The sequence below is a fragment of the Bos taurus genome, chromosome 18 (genome assembly GCF_002263795.3).
Source record: "Bos taurus isolate L1 Dominette 01449 registration number 42190680 breed Hereford chromosome 18, ARS-UCD2.0, whole genome shotgun sequence".
Classification (NCBI taxonomy): domain Eukaryota; kingdom Metazoa; phylum Chordata; class Mammalia; order Artiodactyla; family Bovidae; genus Bos; species Bos taurus.
The window spans coordinates 13,023,148-13,043,458 of NC_037345.1; the positions used below are offsets into that span (position 1 = coordinate 13,023,148).

The following is a 20,311-nucleotide window of genomic DNA, read 5'->3' on the forward strand; positions in this document are numbered from 1 at the left end:
TTTAGGTATGTGAATGTGTAACATAGAAATTGTACAGACACATACATTATAGGCATTGGAAAAAGAAGAAAATATGCCATAATTTTAATAGTATTTTTTATCTGAGTGAGTAAAATATATTTTTTGTTTTCTAATTTTTTAGAAATTCATGCAAACAACATGAAAAGGTCAAACAGAAGCAACTTCTAAAAAACGGCAGCTGCTCATCCCAGTGGCTGCCCTGTCTCCTAGCAGGCCAGTGCTGTCACGGAGCTGTCAGAGGTGCTGAGAAGCGCCGACAGGAAACCCCGCCACTGGGGGCAGACCGGTGGAGCTGAAGCCTGGCGGGAGAGGAGCCAGCCAAGCAAACACCTGCGGGAGGGGCTTCCAGGAGCAGGAACAGACCCTCAACTCCAGCATCTACCGACAGAGTCCCTGATTTCCAACTTGTCCTCCAAGTGCCGCCTCTATAGCGGGAAGAACAACGTGCTGAATGTTGATACTTGTAAGTCAATGGGAAAAAACACATAAAATCTGAACGAAAAGTGATTTGTAAGCATTTTACTAAAGCAGTGATTACGTGTCTCTAAAAAACCAGAACAAGAAAATAGATAGTTTAATAGTGAAAGCTATTTGCTGACTTAGGACAAGTGAAAGCCAGAGCTAACCAAAAACCGTTTTCCACATAAAAACATTCCTTTTAATATTCCCTACCCTAGAGCTCTGCTCATTAAAAAGAGAGAAAAGATGGGAGAAAAAATGATTACTGCTCAAAAATCTCAGCACGAGATACCAAGTACGTAACTAGATGAGTTCTAGCAAAGCAATTCTAGAGCCAAGTTCTTCACAAGCAGTCCTGGGAGGTACAGCCCCACGGCACATCTAGCCCCACCGAGTGCCCCAGGAAGCTCAGAACTTTGGCTCCAGGCCACCCCACAGCTTGCGATTAAACCAGAGTCCGGCGGTAAGGGAGGGCACTGGGGGAGCGCCTGGAGCCTGTCACCTTGCAGGAAGCCACCACGGTTCAGGCTGGCAACATGGCCGAGGCGCAGAGCAGGCAAGGCTTCGTCTGAACAGTGCACTACCAGCTCTCACTGAGAGCTTTACTTTAAACAACCTAACAGCTCAGGTGTATTCTCCTGGAACTGAGCAGGTAAGAGGCAGGAAATTTAAGGTGGGGCTGGGGAGTATTCAAAACAGTGCTTTGGAGAGAAAGGCACAATGTTAGTGGTGAGGAACACAGTGATGCAAGGGGTCACACAGAAATGTTAGTAAATGCACAAGTTCAAAAGGCACAGCCAGGTGGGAACAAACCCCCATCTCTATAAACTCCAAAAGCGACTCTGAAATGTAAAATACTATGTTCAGGAAGATAGCCCTCCCCCTTCAGGAAAAACCTAAGTCACGTGACTGATGTCCTGGTGGAAGCTGCTCCCCTCGGCATGCAAGGTCCATTCCAGTAGTTTCTTTCCAGAACATCACAGCCAAAGACACAGACAGGGTATCTGCCGCAGGCTATTTTCACCCTCAGCACTTCTGACAAGAAGGGCACAGTATGCCTAACACTGGTATCCTGTACATCCTGGCCAGAAGGACGCATCAATATTGGGGTACTCTTTGAGAGCCTGGCTCAGTGTTTAGTCACAGTAAGTGAGGTGGGCTCTACTGCCCGCTTTGGCCCTTGACGTAACGCTCCAGCACCTGACATGAGCATCGCAGAGCAGTGCGCGTTCCCGGGGGTGCTGCGCGACGCCCCGGGGTGTGAGCCACAACACAGGATCAGCCCAGAACACGGGGGCATCGGCGACGGGCAGAACAGGCACCCACAGACGCTGGGGGTGAGCCGGACCCCCAGCTGGAAAAGAGGACGTGAGGACACATCAAAGGTTCAGAAGCACCAGTGAAGCAGGCCCCGGGGATGTGTCTGGGTAGGAGCCCTGTGAGCAGACGCCTATTCTGAAAGGAAAAAAATCACTGTGATTGGTAACCCAGCCCCACCAGTACAAGTATTAACAGCACATGGCTCATGTGCTTCATAACTAGTCAAGGAAAAGACCCACACAAACAAGCCTTTTCAGAAAATTCCCACCTGCAAAGTTAGCACACCAGAACAGAGGTGGGGAAGCTGGTGATAGGAGAAGCGCAGTCCTCCCCGGGGAAGCAGGGCCCGGGGAGCGCTGTGTCCAGTGGGGTCACAGCCCAAGATGCAGATGGGGCATCCCCTGTAGGTTATTTTCACCACACATTGTCCCACATGGCCCAACAACCCACATCAAAGTATCTCATTCACTTAATTAACTCTGTTACAGCAATAGGTTGTTACCATTATCCCCAAGCTTTTAATTTTTATTAAAATACCCAAATGTGATGGGAGGAGGAGCTGTTTTTCTTCCCCACAAATTAATTCTCTTTCCTTTTCAGTTATTTTTTTTTCTAGTCTAGACTATAATATTTCTAGAAGTAGTTCCTACATAATACATGTTTTAATTAGATTCACTGTGAATCAGTAAGAAAACTGAGGATACAATTTCTTTCTAGTAATTCTATTGAGGTTCTTATGTAAAAGTCCTAAATAATCAGAAATGATGCTACAATGCTCCCTTCTCATAATGAATTCCACATCAGTGTTTAAAGTATAACAAATATAAACTAACAACTAGGGTGCTAACAGCCGTTGGTTTCCTGCCATTCTACAGTACACTAAAATACCTAGGGCTTACCACGAGTCACAACTTTGCAAATATTAAAGGAATACAAGCAGACAGTCTTACTTTCAGACCTACAGACTCCTCTCTGAGACAACCTGACCCACGCGCGTAGTTCTACAGGTGCCAAGCCCATCAGAGCACTGGAAGAATACACCCTCTGTTCCCAGCTCTCAGTGTACCTGTCCATCAACTCGGTTTTGTTACTGCTACTGCTACTGCTAAGTCACTTCAGTCGTGTCCGACTCTGTGTGACCCCATAGACGGCAGCCCACCAGGCTCCCCCGTCCCTGGGATTCTCCAGGCAAGAACACTGGAGTGGGTTGCCATTTCCTTCTCCAATGCATGAAAGTGAAAAGTGAAAGTGAAGTCGCTCAGTCGTGTCCAACCCTCAGCGACCCCATGGACTGCAGCCTTCCAGGCTCCTCCATCCATGGGATTTTCCAGGCAAGAGTACTGGACTGGGGTGCCATTGCCTTCCCCGTCGGTTTTGTTAAGGTATATATAAAGCCAAACCATCAAGTTCAGAGAGTTTCTCCCAACAGAAGCTTTTGCACACCAGCTTTTGAAAAATAAAACAGCAGGATACAGAAGTTAAAATTCACTAGACTCTGCATCTATATAGTACATAAGAGAAATAGCAGCTGGATGTTACTAATAGGCCCACGGGAAAGAAAAGCACTGAGGAAGACAATGTTTTCACTCGAGTGGCCTTTCGAAAACCCCCGGCATGTCCCTCCACTGCTCAGGACACAGCCCCCCTTACCAGGAGGCAGGGACCACTAGCCTCTGGGACTGAAAGATGACGACACAGTCTCTGCCTCCAATAATCAAAGTTTGGGAATGAAAATGTGAAAAAACCTATTACAACACAGTATGGTAAGGGCTAGGGCAGAAGGAGCCAAAGAAGGCTGCTTTATAGACTGTGTGAGCCAGAAAGTGGGGCCAGAGGCCCGCTCTGAGAGAAGAGCATCTGGGGGGGTTGGGGGAAAAGGGGGTGCGTGAACACGAGGAACGGACTACAGACAGAGCTGAAAACACACAGCCAGGCCAAGGGCAGGTGCCACGCTGGGACGCCGCGCGCCACGCTAGGAGCTCAGGCCAGAGAGCACCAGCCCTACGGACAGCTTCCTGGGGCCACTGCTGTGACGCCTGGGGGCTGCGGTCAGCGTGGCACCATCACACACTAGACCCAGGTCGGGGATCCTAGACCAGAGCCCACTTAAGGGCAGCACCCGAACATGTCACTGTTATTTCTAAAAAGAGATAAGGCACCAAAGTTTCTGTTTTTAAATTTAATCACAAAACAAGGGAGAGAAGCTCTAAAGTTGTCTCTTGTGGACTTAAGGACAGCAGTTAATTCTAAAAGGAGGCCATCACTCGCCTGCTTCCTGACTCGGGATGAAGTGGAGCTGCCTGTAGCTAGGGCTGTGCTTATTCCCAGAAGACTACTGTGATCTGTGCCCTAACTCCCTCATAAATTACCCAAATCCACTTACAAAGAAGTGTCCCGCATATGTAACCATCATGCCAAGTATGTCAGGGAGAGGTGGGGACAGGGGGAGCGAGGGACAGACCGAAAGACACGAAGAGCACAACCCGGCTGCCATGTCGCAGTGTCGGTGGAAATCAATGACTCTGTGGAGATGAGAAAGCAGGCAGACTTGCCAACGGTGTGGGATCCTGGCCGGCGGGTCAGGATGTGCTCAGCGGTCAGAGACAGAAGACAGGATCTCGCCTCTGGACACCCAGAGTTCCCTGGAGCATCCGGCCACAGCTCAGTCGCAGCTGGTTACAGAGTTGGGGGAATAAGAGAGAGGGCAGACCATCAAGTAACGAGAGAGAGAGGCGGAGAGAAGTCCGAGGAATACCATCATCAAAAGGGCAGGCAAGAAGGAGAAACAGAAACTAAGACTCAAACAAGTGGAGGAAGTTTGGGGTGGGGGTGGGGGAGGGCTGTCAGAGAATAAGGTGGGGCGGGGCTCCCAGGCAGCTCCAACCAAGCCCCACCCAGACCCTTTAACTGAGCGTCTCAGCAGCCACAGTTGTTTAAAAAACAAAACAAAACACCATCCCCCAGAGAATTTTACAGTGCAGAGAGCCCACAGAACAAACGAGATGAGAACGATAAGGGGTGAATCTAGCAAATCACAGGTCATCAGGATAGAGACATCAGTGAGACCCAACAGACAGTCCAGAAGTAAACTGAAACGTACCGGAAATACGCCGCATTTCAGATCTGAGAGGAGGGTGCGCTATTCAACACATGGCACTGGGACAGCTAGGCTGTCATCTGGAAAATATAAAACTAGCTTTGTACCTTAGACCAAATAAATTCCAGATGGATTGGTTAAATGCAAAATGAGAAACCACACAAGTTCTGTATAAGCACACCACAGGGAACGGTGGCTGTGTACAATGCATTATGTTCATATGAGCACAATCTACGCACGCGTACAGTACTGTGCACAATGCACACTGCATTTCTAATTATGACACAACACCCTGAAGCCAGGCGAGACTGACAAAGACAACGTTAAAAAGAAAAACCCAAACTGCATGGCAGAGTCTTTTGGGAAAAAAACCCAAACCTGGAAAATAAATTCCTGAAACTTTCACTAGAGTCAAAAGGACAATTTCCTTGAAACTTATAGAGCTCCTAAAAAAGAATAAAGACAAGATCAATAACCCAACAGAGAGGGGACAAAAGATATAGAAAGCTCAACAAAAATAAATAAAATGGATCACCTGAACGTGTACCTCCACACTGAGCGGTATTCCTCGCCTTCTCACATTCTGTGGGGATCCCACAAACAAACTCGGCAACACCCCAGTAATCACAGGAGCACAGACCATGTGACCCACAACCAACCCCACGTCCAGGCTTCTCTTCTGCAGACACGCTTACCACACATAAAGGGCCACACGTGCTGTCTGCCGCACGCAGGTGGCATGCACAGGACAGGGAAGTGACAGCGTGATCTGTAGTAGTGAGGGGGGAACAGAGCCCATCATCAGAGACCCAGGGCAGCAGCTCTGCAGGCAACACGATGCTCATCAAGAAAGACGCCAAGAGGCACAAGCGATGAACAGACCTGTGTGCGCGCTAAGGCACGGGTCATCTATCGATAAATAGAGTTTTTCTGGAAGGTTCCACAAGAAACAAAGAGGGGAACAGAACTGCATGGGTTCCTGGGTAAAAATAAACCTGTTTTAAAAATGTGGAATAAAAAGTATCTACACTCAGGTAAGGGAACAGAAGCTTGAAATATTCTATGTATCCTTCCCCAAGTGCATGGGGGACAGGGGAGTAAGGAGAAGGGGATGGTGCATTGAATATTCTTTTGTAGCTTTTCCATTTATTTTTACCTCTCATTATTAAAATATTTTTAATTTAAAAGATTACTGGGTACTCTTTAATTAAAACTGTTTTCCTTGAAGAGGCTAGGGGCAGAAGCCAGGTTACAGGAGGCTGAGGAATAGCTGACAGTCAGGCCCAGAGCAGTAGTACTGAGTCCAAGGAGGCTGCTGTGTCCTGTATCACTAGGGGTGTGTGTGCACGTGTGTGCGCGTGCATGCTCAGTCACACTCATGAAGACGGCATAGATGAGAGATCCACTTGTACTGAATTATGTATACATGATGTTTTCAAAGAATACATAAGTATATATTTAGATAGGCATTAGAACCTTGGAAGATTTCACACCAGACTGTTAAAAATGGGCGCCCCCTGGAAAGCAAGACCTGGCCACAGAGGAATGAGACCACAGTGGATGGCCGAGGGTTCAAGTGCAAGGAAGGGTTCTGCTGCCTCCAGCAAAGTGCTGATGCGCCAAGTGGGAAAACAGCGGAGGTCAAAGGTTGGCGTGGGGTGGTGGGGAGGACAGGAAGTGGCAGAGTGCAGCACGTGACCCAACAGTGTCCCAGAGGAAACAGAAAGATGTGACCAGGACAGAGGCAGAGGGGCTTCCTGGGACAGAAAGGAAAGCTCTGCCCCTGACAGGAGCAATTAAGGATAGGACGGGGACAGGGAAGACTTTCTGAGGGCTGGTGATTTTTCTACAAACCTGCACAACACCCAGCCCAAGCCCTGACCCCTCACAGGCACGTCCACGGTCCCCCTGCCAGCCTTGCCTCCTACACGTGACATCTGCACCAGCGAGAGCCGCCAGGGCGGTGATTACTAGAGAGAGGGTCTGTCCTGCCTCTGTCTTCTCTTCACTCGAAATGACTCCAGGCCTTCTGACCCAGAACAAAACAAGCTGCTTCAAAAGTAATCAATATTTTATCACTTCTCGATAACTGCTTTTGACTTTGACAGAAGTGTTTCTGTAACGTTTGGGTCTTACGGGGCAGCTGTAAAACAGAGAGGCTACTACACAGAGTGAGGCGCATACAAAACAGCTATGGAGACTGAATGAAGCTCTCCTGCGGAAACTAATTTCTAAACCATTTACGTCAAGGGTAAAAGTAAAAAACCAGAAACCCATCGATAATCTGTAGGCTATCAATAATAGTAAACCTGCAGCAACAGTTCTTACTTAAACTAGAGAGAAGTAGTATTCTGAATGGGGGTTTCTCAAAAAAAAAAAAAACCTATTCAAGGGCTCTCTTCTAAAATTTAACCCATCGAAGGCAAGGAAAAAGCACACTTAAGTAGAAACTGCTTTTCCTAGATGTAATAAAAATTTTCTTTTTATTTTATTTATTAACAGTCACCAATTCTGCCAACAAACAGAAGCTGGACCAGCTCAGGTCCCTTCTCCTCACTTCCTCTGAAGCTGTAAAATGCACACATGAATTTGTTGGGAAAATACATTCATCCAAAATGTCTTCAATCCAAAAGAAGGGAAATAAAGTGTACAGGAATGAGGAGAAAATGGGTAAAATAAAGACTAAATAAAAATAATGAACTTCAAAAACTGCAGAAATAAGGCTAATGTTGATGTTTATCTACACTAACGTTCTAACTTGCATCAGTGATGCCACCCCATTGCTCATCACGTCCTAACAGGATAGGAAACTTCCAGCTTCCACAACTACACTCCAGAACACATATGGAATAGAAACGCAAATGTTTGTTGAGTTGAACGACGCACGTGTAAACTAGCTCATGTCAAAGTAAGTGGCCTGAATTTAACATGAGGGCAAAGGACAGTAATTCAAGTGTCACATAGTCTGAGCCATCGTACAGCGGGGAGACAGCTACAGGAGAGGTGAGGGGCTTTCATCTGTAATGAACACACCAGCAGCACGAAAGCAGGTAAAACTGCACCCCAGGAGGTCTCAATTCCTATACCATGTGCTTCACTATAAAAAGAGGACAGTCTTTGGGACCTACAAAAGCTGGCCAAAAATAAATAAATAAAATCCAATCAATCTGTCTCAGGACACCCTCTCCTGCAGTGCACTGAAGGAAGTCAGACTTGCTGGGAGTGGCCTTGACGGGTGGCCTTGGACGTGGGCTGCCCGGAACAAGCGTGACCGCGGAGCCGCAGTGGCCTCCCAGGCACAGTGCTTCCTTTAACCTGAGCAGGAAGCACAGCAGCTCCAAGCAAAGTCCCTTCTTGTGGTTTCAGACGACTCCCCGCTCCAACAGGCCAGGGTTTAGGATTAAAGGAGAGACCAGAGAAAGCCACTTCTAGCTCACATGACAAACTACCCGGTATCTCCCTTCGCAACTGCAATGATTTCCAAAAACTTTTGGAAAATCAATGAGACAAAGTCAGCTCTTGCTTGCCTTGGGCGAGGGATTGTTAGCAGATGTGTTCACCGCGCCTGTGTGGACCCCGAGCCTCCCTGGTGCTCATCCCACAGTGGAGGGCTCCAGAGCTTGACCAGGGCACACGGCCAGAAGACCACCACCAGCCACCACACTCCTGCGCTAAGCACTTCAAAAACAGTTTCTGCACCCTCTCGCAGTAGGTCCGTGAAGCTCCTGACCCAAGGATTCCGGACACAAGGGCAGGAGGGGCTCACAGCGTGCCCCTGGAGCTGACATCAGCCCCAAGAGCAGAGTGGCCTCTGCCACCTTTCAGCGCAGCTCCTCTGGAAGCCCAGGGTCTTCCAGAGGAAAACCTGCAGGGCACAGCGCTGCGCGCTACACAGCCTTCCGCCAGGTGGACTCCGGTCTTGAGAGTCAGCGGCCAGATGTTGGTGACACTCCAAAGATGACCAGGTGAGTGTTAGGTGTAAGGGATTAAGACAAGACTCTACTAGCCACAAAGCAAAAAGAATCTAGAAACAAGCACCGGAAACAATCCACCTGTCCACCAACTGATGGATGGATAAACAGAACGGGCCATATCCACCCACACAACGGAAAGCACTCTACCTAAAAGGAGAGAAGTGCTGACAAAGGCCCCATCCAACACGAACGACCCTCGGAGAGCAGTGCGCTGGGGGAAGGCAGTCAGCCAGAGACCACACACGGTAACCCCGCTGACATCCAGTGCCCACAACAGGCAAACCCACGGACAGAACGCAGTACAGTTCTCAGGGCTGGGGGAGGGGGGAGGGGAAGTGACACAAATCGGCACAGACTTCTTTTAGAGGTGATAAAAATGTTCTGGAATCAAGACAGCAGGGATGGTTACACAACTCTATGAATATACGAAAAAACATTGCATCACACACCTTCGAGGGGTGAATTTCACAATACAGAGATTAAATCTCAATAAAGCTATTATTTAAAAAAATAAGCACATACCACAGCACCTTATCATTTATACAGAGAAAAAATAGCAAAGGATAGATGTAAACACTTTCCCAAACTATGACTTTATAATTAAATAAAATGAACTGAGGCAGTGTCAAGTGGAAACTAGCTACCATCACCAGTTTGAACTACACACCCATAGTGCCAACAGCTACTGGGCACCATGAAGCCACCCTACTCTCCCTCCAGGTTTTCTATGAACACCTTCCTTTCTGAAAGTTAAAATGTCTAGTTTACATTCTTCCCACTTTTAAACTTCTACAGGTCCTTGGAGAAAGAAGAATTTTAGAATAACAGTGAGACTTTGGAGAAGCAATTAGAAACAACCACTACATCAGAAAATTTAATTACTAGAAGTCTCTCTTTAAACAGGATAAAGAATAAAAAACAACCATCATCATTATCTCTAAAAGACACAAAGTCTCTAAACTCAAGAGAGCTCAAAACAAAACACAACATCTTAAAAAAGAAATGTAAACAGAGATTTAACCAGGCTGCTTTTTCAGGACTGCCCTAAATGTCAGACTTAAAAGAGACACTAAGAAGGCAAAGGCTTACATGGTAGATTTCATGTGAGTTTTGCATCAATGTCAGGCATATACTGGACATCAGCAAAGGAACAGAAAGTTAAATGAATGTGAGTGACCTTAGTTTGTCCAGGAAAAACTAGACAGCATGACCGTTTCTGAAACATGGAAGCAAGAGCCCCAAAGTTACTCACTATAACCTCATTATCAAAGGTCAGGCAGATCTCTCCAATTTCCCACAGATGAACAAGAAAAATGCCAACTCCAAGTAACTACATATTCAAAAATCAACTTAGAAAACACTAACATTCTGAAACATAAGTATTTCACTCCCTAACAACGTGCCTTACTTAAGTCAGTGCTCCTAGAGAATTCCCTGGCAGTCCAGTGGTTAGGACTGGGCATTCTCACCGCCAGGGACCTGGGTTCAATCCCTGGCCGGGGAAATAAGATCTTGCAAGCCCTGTGTTGCAGCCAAAATCATTAAAAAAAAAAAAAAAAAAAAATCAGTGCTCCTCTAAAGAAAGCCAAAGAAGACCAAGCAGCAAAGGAAGCTCACAGCATATCTGCTGGGCACCTCAAAGGGGACCTCATGGAACCCTCAAACAAGCCCACAAGGCCTTCCACTCCAAAACACCAGGAAAAGGGGATTCTTTCTGGTCAAGGTCACACAGCTAGTCAATTCTGAGCCCATGCCAGACCAGCAGAGGGGGGAGGAAGGGGGGACTGGGGAGGGGAATCAGCCCCCCAACCTCATCCAAGGGGTAGTTCTGGTTTGACAAAAAGTCTCTCTTATCAAAGATATTTTTTTTCTAGCTTTAGCTCACTGCCCATTTTTTTCCAGCGTTAGCTCACTGCCCCGTTAACAATCATCACCATCTTCTGCTTTTATAAGGCGATGCATCTCTACACACTAAAGAATCCCCTTCAAGAGCTGACTATGAATGGTGTAACAGTCACGGGCAGCGGCAGTACTTAGGAACAGAAGCAGAGGACTGACTGGTGAAACTGGCCACTGGGGACTGAACCCCCATGAGCAGCAGCACCCCAAAGCCTACTGAGCTCCCTGGGGACAACCACATTTCACAGGACCCTGCTTTCCCTTTGTTGTAAATGCAAGAACGTTTTTAGGGTGGGATTTGAACACACACTTAAAAGAGACTACAGTCTCAGAGGTAGTACCTATCTCAAAAGCGATATGACAGATTAAAAACCAATGTAGGTACCACAACCACGTCTCAAAGGAAGTCATTAAAAGCCACAATTCACCAGTGAAAGACAGCTGAAAAACCACCACTAGCAAATCAGAGAATCAAAGTTTTAGTTTAGGACACTCAGCCGTGATCGGAAAGCACTTAGACTACTGGTGTGACTGCAATCTTCCACTTTCCAAAGAAAATCAGTTTTAATATAAAAACACACACCACACATGGTCACAGATAAATCCTTTTGCTTGGAGCACAATCCTAGCACAGGGTCCCAGGGGGCTGCTAAAAATAAGTTTGAGCTCCAAACACTTTGTGTTTACATAGTTTTGAAACATTTAGACAAAAGTTCACATTTCTAAGTGAATGACCACTCTGCCCTTCCTGTTTAATTTGAAGACACCAGATCTTTTAACTAGTCCTAGTCGGCTCCCCATCAGTCTTGGATCCGTTCCTACAAAGGAAGGCGGGTCACCGAGAAGTAACTGTTTCACGGGTGTTCAAGGCTCCAAACCTGTTTTTCCTTCTGTTACGGTAGCCTGATTTTTACACGCAATATAAACACAGACACAGGAACACACTCAGAAATACACATATACACTCCATACACACGCATACATGCACACACTCACGGGTGTACTCACGTACACGCACACACGGACACGTGCCCACGGCGGCCTGCGGCCCGCGCCGACCCTAACCTCCTCGGGGCGACTCGGGCCCCACGGCTCCGGGGATACCGGCACCTAGGCCTCGGGCCCCGCACGGCACCCTGCAAACGTCTTCTACCCTTCCAGCACCTTCTAATCTCCACCTCCCACCTCACTAGCGGCTTCCTTTTCTGATAATAAACACCAGATTTGGAGGAACCAAGAGGACACACTGTGTAACGGTTATCTGTCGCCCAAGAGCCTGATTAAGGGGACAAAGGCCTTATCGCGCTTCCAGCGGAAGACGTGGACCGAAGGCCTGGCCGGCCGCTAACTCAGCTCAGGGCGCTCTTCCCAATCCCGGAGCCCCCTCCCCCGGGCCCCCAAAGAGCGTGAGGGGCCGGGCAGGGTCGTGGGGTGCGGGTTTGGAGTGCGAGGTGGGGATGGCAAGTTGAAGTGAGGGTGGGGTTGGAGGTGCCGGGTGGAGAGGCGTGGGACACGAGTGAAATGTGGAGCGGACGCTTGGGGTGCGAGTGGGAGGTTGGGGTGCGGAGTCGGTGAGGACACGTTAGGGCGGAAGCTCCGGGCGCGGGTAGGGGTTTGCGGTAATGTGGCACCTTGGGGAGCAAGGCGTGAGGTCTGAGGTTCCGGTGGGGGTTTGGGGTGGGGGCCTGGGGCGCGGGTACGCACCTTGTGGCAGGCTGGGCAGGTGGGCAGCGCGCTCTTGCCCCCGGGGCCGCCGCCGCCGCCGCTCAGACTGCTCTGGATCTGCGTGAGCTCCTGGCGCAGCACCTGCTTCTGGTGGAAGCTGAAGGCCGGGTGGTTGGAGGCCATGGTGAAGAGCAGCAGGAACTCATCGCCCGTGCGGCCCTCGTTGAGCTGCAACCCGTAGTTGTGGATGATGGAGTCGATGTGCGTGAGCGTGCGGTACAGCACACCCGCCGCCTCGCGCTGCTCCGAGCCCAGCAGCGCCAGCGACACCAGCAGCTTGCTGCGCACCACCTCGTCCGTCAGGTTGGTGAGGCTGCCCAGGTCGGCCGGGTTGTTGGCCTTGATCTCCGAGTCGCGCAGCGAATGGTAGTCCTTGCGGGCCAGGTCCTCCAGGCACGAGCCGAGGAAGCGCAGCTCGAGCGGGATGCACAGGTCCAGCAGGCCGCACAGGAACTCCACGCGCTGCGGCGACGGCAGCTCCGAGAACCAGCGGTACACTCCGTCCCTCTGCAGCGGGCAGCGCTTCTCCACCATGCTGCCGCCCGCGCCGCGCCGCCACGCGGGGCCGGGGGCCGCCGCCCGGGGCCGGGGCCGGGGCCGGGGGCGCGGGCGGGTGCGGGCGCGGGCGGGGGTGCGGCCGGGGCCGGGCGAGGGCGAGGGCGGCCGGGCGCCGCGGGCCGCGCTGGGGCCGGGGGCGCGCGGCGCGGGCGAGACCCCCGCCAGGGGCCGGCGGACGGGCGCGCGCGGGGCGCCGGGGGGGCCCGGGGCGGCCGGGGCGGCCGGGGGCGGCGATCGGCCTCGGGCCCCCCGCTCACGGGCGGGATCCTGGCCCGCGCCCGTCCCCGGCGGCGGCCGGTGCGCGGCGGCGGCGGCGGCTGCTCCTCGTCGTCGTCGTCGTCGTCGCCCGGGAGGCGGCCGCCCCCATTTCCCCCCGCGCCGCAGGGTCTGTCACTGCGGGCCGCCCCCCGACGGAGCCGCCCGGGCCATGCCGCCGCGCCGCCGCACTGGGCCGACGGCCGTTACCCGGGACAGAGGCCGCTGCAGCTCGGGAGAGGCGCTTGGAGAGGGCTCGGGAGCGGGCGGCGGAGGGATCTGTGCCGGCACTCGCCGCGGCCTCGCGCCTCTGCTTCCAGCGCCGCGGACGAATCCGGGCCGAGCGCCGCGTTCGCAGCTGACGGGCGCCGCGACGAGGCGCAAGTGGGCGGGGAGGCGGCCTTTCACGAAAGCCGGGCGGCCGAGCCCGCCCCTCCCTCTGATTGGTCCGCGCTGCGCCTTCTCGGCCTGCGATTGTTCCGGATCCCCAATCCAATGCGCCTCTGCCGCGGCCACGCCTCCCCGGGGCTGTCGATCATGTTGGAACCTCCCTGGCCCGCCCCGCGGCGGCCGACGGAGTCAATTGGCCGGCGGGGGCCGGGTGGGCCGAAAACCCGAGGCGGATTTATGGTTGCTTTTGTTCGCGCAGATTTGCGTGGAGCATTGTCTTAGGTGAAAGCCGGGCGTCCGGCCTTCCTGTTTTATTCCTGAGCGTCACAATAGGGAGGTAGTGGGTGTCTTCGAAAAGCCGCTGGGAGAGGGCCTCCGGAGACCCCCCCGCATCGCCATTCCCGCTCTGCTTCTGCGAAGCTTTGTGACCTTGGGCGAGTGGCTTGGCCTCTCTGAACCCCGGGTGCTTCCACCGAAAGTGAGGGTGACCACAGGCCGCCTCCGGGGGCGGCCCATGAGAAAGTCGTGAGCTCACAAAGGCCTGGCGCCCGCATCCCTGAGGCGGCTGGCCTGCCCTGGGATGTGACGGGAATAAGCTTTGTGAGAAAACCTCGCCCAAATGGAGCCGTTAGGCCGGCCTCCTTTCACGAGTCACTTCCTCAGCTTCGGGAGCCCAGAGGATAAGAGCACACCGGCCAGGGTCAGGGAGCATTTCCATTGGCCCGGATTGCGGGTTGGGGACAGGCGGGGGAGAAGGTGGTGGCCCAGCCATAACTGCGGGCAGCGGTCTGCCATCTCCAATAAGGAAACCTAGGCCCTGGGAGCAAGAAAGTCATTCTTCCCGGCCCTTCCTGTCGATCCGTCCATCTGGCCCGCTTTTGCATTCGTTCAGCAGCTCTCCGGGGCGGGGCGGGGCGGGGCGGGGTGGGGGGGGCTTGCGAGTCAAGCCTGCCTTCGCGCCTGTGGAGCCAACAGCCTGGTGCCGGGTACTAGGCAATAGAGATTGATTGAGTAAATGAATGCATTTCTTCAGGATATAGTCCAAGATACAAACCTCCTAACGACGTTCTCCAGCCTTCAGACTTCAAAGTTGCACAGATATTGCAGAGCCATAGTTGAGGGGTGAGGGGGTGGGGGACACAGTTGCTTCCCAGTCTTCCACCCCCTCCACTCTTTGGGCAACTTTTCCTGGAACCGCCTGCTGTTCTTGGCTGCTGTGGGAAGGAGCCCGCATCCAGGTGAAGGTCAGCACAGCTTCCCAAGTGTATCACATCCTCACAGGCAGCAGGGGCAAGGCTGGGCCCAGCTGGGTCCCCACTTCCTTCCCCAGTACAGATTGATTCCTGTGAGTAATTGAGTTAATCCTTGTTCTCCCCAACTGCACTTTATCAAGTGATTCCAGGGAAGTAGCCACATTCCCAAATCTACAATATGAGAAAGTGAAGGAACATGAAAACCAAAACAGTTCACCTTTGCTTTCTGTTGATAAATTAAGTTCCTTGGAGTGGAAGGATCTTGGGACCTAATGGGTGCTGAGGGCTTCCTCAAATCCAGCCAGACTTGTCTGTGAAACCCTTAAGCTCTGGTGCCAGTCAACCTGGATTCCAGGCCCAGCTCTAGCTGGCCATGTGACCTTGGCCATTCATTTGATCCCTCTGAGGCTCAGTTTCTTCGTCTGTAAAAGGAATCAGGAACCCCACCTCCCAGCTGGCATGGAGGTCGGAGATGCTAGTGGAGCCCCTTGGCAACTGGGGCAACCGAGCCACAAGCAACTAGATCGAGGGCTCCCAACTCCCAGCCACCTTCTTGTCACTTCAGCCCATACTGTTTGCTACTCAGAATATGCACTGAGATGAAATGTGTCCTCCCCAAAGTCCTGTTCACACAGAAGCTCAGAATGTGGCTTTATTTGGAAAGAGGGTCTTTGTGGGTATAATTCAGTTAAGAATCAAGATGAGATCAGAGACTAGAGTCAGCCCTGAAGGACAGTGTCTTTATAAGAGATGGGAAAAAAACAACAACAACAGAGACTGGGTAAGAAAAAGGCCCTGTGAAGACAGAGGCAGAGCTTTGGAGCCAAGGGTCACCAGGAGCTGGAAGAGGCAGGAAGGATTCTCCCCTGAAGCCTTCAGCAGGAGCACAGCCCTGCCCATACCTTGACTTTGAACTTCTGGCCTCCAGAACATAAGAGAATGCGTTTCTGTTGTGTTAAGCCACCAGGTTTGTGGTTGGTTGTCACCGCAGCCCCAGGAGACTCCTACAGTATTGTTTCCTTGTGACCTTCGGTCTAGCTCAAGTTAAATCTCTGCCCTGCAAGACAGACCCCACTAAGGGTTTGGGGCTTCTAAGGAGAATGGAACCCAGTCCCCAGCCCCCATCCCTTACTCTAAGGAACTGACAGCCTGGACTTCTTGCTCTGAAGCAGATGGGCACCAGTCCGTGAGGGAGTGCTCCCTTCCGTACACTGTGCCCTTCCCCCAAGGACCTCTGGGGAAGGGGTAGGGTGGGCACTGACCCCCTGTCCAGTCCTGAGGTTGAGGTTTTCTCTGCTTTACCTGCTTCCCAGGGATCCTGCCCAAAAACAGCCTGTAGCCCTGGGCTGCTAGCAGCTCCTCACTTTCCCTTGGTCTCCGGGAGGTGATGCCTGGCTTCCCCTGTGTTTGAATGTTTCTCCAGCTCCTACAAATTGGAGAGGCTTGGGACCCATGGAAGGATATTGAGAGGCCACCCCTCCCTGTGAAAGCAAGGGGGCTACAGGTAACAGGGAGATGGACCATGTGTTCAGCAAGGAGATTTCCACACAGTGCAGAGCAGGAACAAGTTCACTTGCTCTTTCAGGCTATTCCTGCCACATGCCTAACTCGCCGGGACCCAGGGATGACAGGCGCTGCCCTAAGGGGTAGGACAGTATGTCTGTCTGCATTTTCCATAGAACTGGGATGGAGCAGAAATTGTTTTAATACTACTTTTGAGAAAGAGAAAGATTGGCATTCACCCCAAATTCTCCAAACGGTTTTGCAGTGACGTGCCTGGGATGACCTCTTGTGTCTGAGTTAGCAACACTGATGAATTACTGCGGTAGGCAGGGACCAGGCTGAGACGAGAGACTAGCCACCTGGACTTCGAGTTCAGCGCTTCTCCCCGTCCTCGGCTCCTCTACCAGGGCCTTGCTTCTCCTCTCATTTAGGATCAGCCAGAGAGGAAGAGCCTGGAGGCCAGGTTGCGGTTAGGAAAAAGAAAACAGAAGTAAGATTGAGACTCCGATTAAGATGAGGGTGCCTTAAGCAGTTAGGGCTGGAGGTGCATGCACACACAGGCTTCGTGTCTGGAGCCACCACTTATTTTTCCCTGGGGTATGTGGCCAGGATGTGTGTGGTTTCCTTGTAGATGTTTTCGTGTTCCCTAGGCCCTGCCTTCCTGTGACTGAGCCAGCAAAGGACCCCTAATGGCCGTAAGAAGTGGGTCCCTAACCCCTCTGTCGGATCCTTGCTGGGTGTAGCTTCAAGCCAGTGGGACTAATCGGGACTAATCGTGATAATGCTATCTTTGTTCCCATTTTGCAGATGCAGAGCAGTCAGCTGTGAGCCCGGGGGAACTGATGGAACCAGATCCTGACCTAAGTCAATTGCTAGGACTCTGTCCCTCAGGGAGTAAAGCACAGAGGTACAAGTCATTATTCACTATCTCTGCAAACCAGAGATTCCAAAGGTGCCTGTGGCATGCCAATTCTTTCTAGCCATGAGACTAACAAAGTCCACCTGAGGTCATAAACGGGCAGTTGTCCCCAGCCACGCCCGGCCTGGTTCTGTGTGGCCATGTGTTCTCCTCCAGGGCAGACCTGCTTTCCAGGGTGTCTTTAACCTTGGTCTAGATGCAGTGTTTCCCCAGGGGGAGTCCTGGGCTGTCACCTAAAATGCAGATTCCTCAGCCAGACCCCAGGTGCGGAGTCAGACTCCATGGGGTGGGGCCTTCAGATCTGCATGAGACATGCTCCCCAGGGCACACTGAAGTTGGGCAACTCCCCCTGGGCAAGTAGTTCTCACTTTCAGGCTTCTAATGTGCTTCCCTGGGTTGACAGCCACAGTCCTAATCAGAGTCAAGTTCATGTTACAGGCCTGCCATTCCATAAGAATCTCCCTATTTTATTTACTTTTTTGGCCACACTGGGTGGCATGAGGGATCTTAGTTCCCCAACCAGGGATTGAACCCATGTGCTCTTTGTTGGGAACTTAGAGTTTTAACCACTGGACTGCCACAAAGTCCTGGATCTCCCTGTTATACAAGTAAGGAAACTGAGGCTTAAAGAGACCACCCAGTTAGTGAATAGTGAATTCACATCATTAAGTTCTGCAGCTTTATTTCTGTTGTATATTTGCTTGTTACTCATATTTCTATGTTTCTTATGGCACAGTAATGATATCCTCTGAAAGCTAACAGTTCATTGCTGCCTTTGGTTTTGTGTGCTTTGGGTTTCTTTTGTTTACCTTTTTACTATGGAAGTTTTCAAACGTACTGGAAAATCAAGGGTATAGTGTAGTCGTTCTCTGCATTCCTACAGCCTACCTCCAACAGAGATGACATTTCACTGTTCTTATTTCATCTGTTTCCTGCTAGAGTGGGAGAAATACATATATTTTCTTTCTGGCGTATTTTAAAGCAAATAATTTGGGGATTTATACACATATATAATTGTATATGTACTATGTATATGAAAATGAAAGTCGCTCAGTCATGTCCGACTCTTTGTGACCCAATGTACTATACAGTCCATGGAATTCTCCAGGCCAGAATACCGGAGTGGGTAGCCTTTCCCTTCTCCAGGGGATCTTCCTAACCCAGGGATAGAACCCAGGTCTCCTGCATTGCAGGTGGATTCTTTACCAGCTGAGCTATCAGGGCAGCCTGTACTACATATTTAAAACTGTGTTATTTTGTCTGATTGTGAGATAATACATGTTCCTTGTAAAGAGATTATGCTAAGTCACTTCAGTCGTGTTCCACTCTGTGTGACCCCATAGACGGCAGCCACCAGACTAGGGTCCCCCGTCCCTGGGATTCTCCAGGCAAGAACACTGGAGTGGGTTGCCATTTCCTTCTCCAGTGCAGGAAAGTGAAAAGTGAAAGCAAAGTCGCTCAGTCATGTCCGACTCTTAGCGACCCCATGGACTGCAGCCTACCAGGCTCCTCCATCCATGGGATTTTCCAGGCAAGAGTACTGGAGTGGGGTGCCATTGCCTTCTCCATGTAAAGAGATTATACCTCAGTAAAAAACAACCTTAAAGTCAAATAATGTTGCTTCTCAGTCATAACCAACATTGACATTTTAAAATATATTTTTCTAGACACTTTTATATTCATATATACACATGCAAATCTTTTTTAAAAAATGGTATATTCCTCAAAAATAGGACCGTGCTCCCCATTTTACCATCCATTTTTTTCCACCTAACAGCATACCCCAGATATCTATCCTTGCCATGGAATCTCTTCCAAATTGTGATTGTCAAGGACAGCCCAGAATCTTGTCTGGACGTATCGCGATTTGTTCAACTAATCTCCTGTTGTCGGACATTCAGGTTGTATCTGCGCTCTGCTGACTGTCAAAAGGCAGTTCTGCCTGCCCTGGACTTTGCACTAGGCTGAAGGCTGACCCACCTCTTCTAAATCCCAAGTGGTCTTCCGAGAAGGATCAGGCAGGGACAAAGACACATACTGCGGAGCTTCCAGTGCCTCCCCAGTCAAGTCTCAAGACATAAGACACACCCAGACTTGAGTGTGGATGAGAATCACATTCCAGAGGCAGGGAGCGTATTGTTTGGGCGACAAGATGTAACTCTAAAATACAGAAGGTTTCTTTTCCGACAGTCATACCAGAGCTCACCCAACCCAGTAACTCACTGTCCTTTCAAAGTAGTCACCCGGAAGGCAGTCCTCTCCTTGCAATAAAACGGTGCTTGCATGAAAATGCATCTGAGAAGTCTTAAAACTATCTCCAGAGCCTGGTGTAGGTGGTGTTTGGATGTCCTTTAGGCTGGAAAGTCTTTATGCTTCTAGGTATGTTGAGATCTGGAAATAGCCTGTGCTCACCAACTACATTGCAAACACAGAATCTATGTCTAGTTTGAGCAGAAACAGATTTACTCAGCTATAACAGAGAGATGAGAGTCTGTGGCAGGTTTGGAAAACCAGTGTGGAGGCCATTTTTGTATCTTTTTGTAAATGAATTGCCTGTTCATGTTTTTTGCCTTTTCTTCTATGAGGTTTTGGGTCTCTGTTTCTGTCAATTTTTAATTAAAAAAAATTGTTTAGGAATATTAGCCCTTTATCTGTGATTTATGTTGAAAATACTCTCTATCAATTTGTCAATTGCCTTTGTCTTTGTTTATAGTATTTTTATCCTGAAAAGGTTTCTTTTATTTTTATATAGTTAAATGTATTTATCTTTTCTTTTATTGCATCTGGATTTGGAATTGTGGTTAGAAGAGCTTTCCTTACACCCAGGTTATATAGGAATTAACCCATATTTTCATCTGCTACATATATGGTCTCATTTTGTTGTCTTTAGATCCTTGATCTGTTGGGAGTTTACGTGAAACATGAGGTATTTGCTTTT

At 50.3% G+C, this 20,311-nt stretch overlaps 1 protein-coding gene across 2 annotated transcripts in view; it reads right to left on the reverse strand.

Moving 5' to 3' along the window:
* ZCCHC14 (zinc finger CCHC-type containing 14) overlaps window positions 1-13,591 on the reverse strand; it is a 44,613-nt gene extending 31,022 nt beyond the window's left edge. Inside the window, exon 1 of one of the 2 annotated variants that reach the window (XM_024978332.2) lies at window positions 12,475-13,591. In XM_024978332.2, coding sequence (XP_024834100.1) covers window positions 12,475-13,029 — 555 coding nt within the window. In that variant the 5' untranslated portion in view covers window positions 13,030-13,591. The remainder of the gene's footprint in view (window positions 1-12,474) is intronic. The other variant, NM_001205953.1, reaches the window with a different exon arrangement.
* Window positions 13,592-20,311: the final 6,720 nt, after the last annotated feature.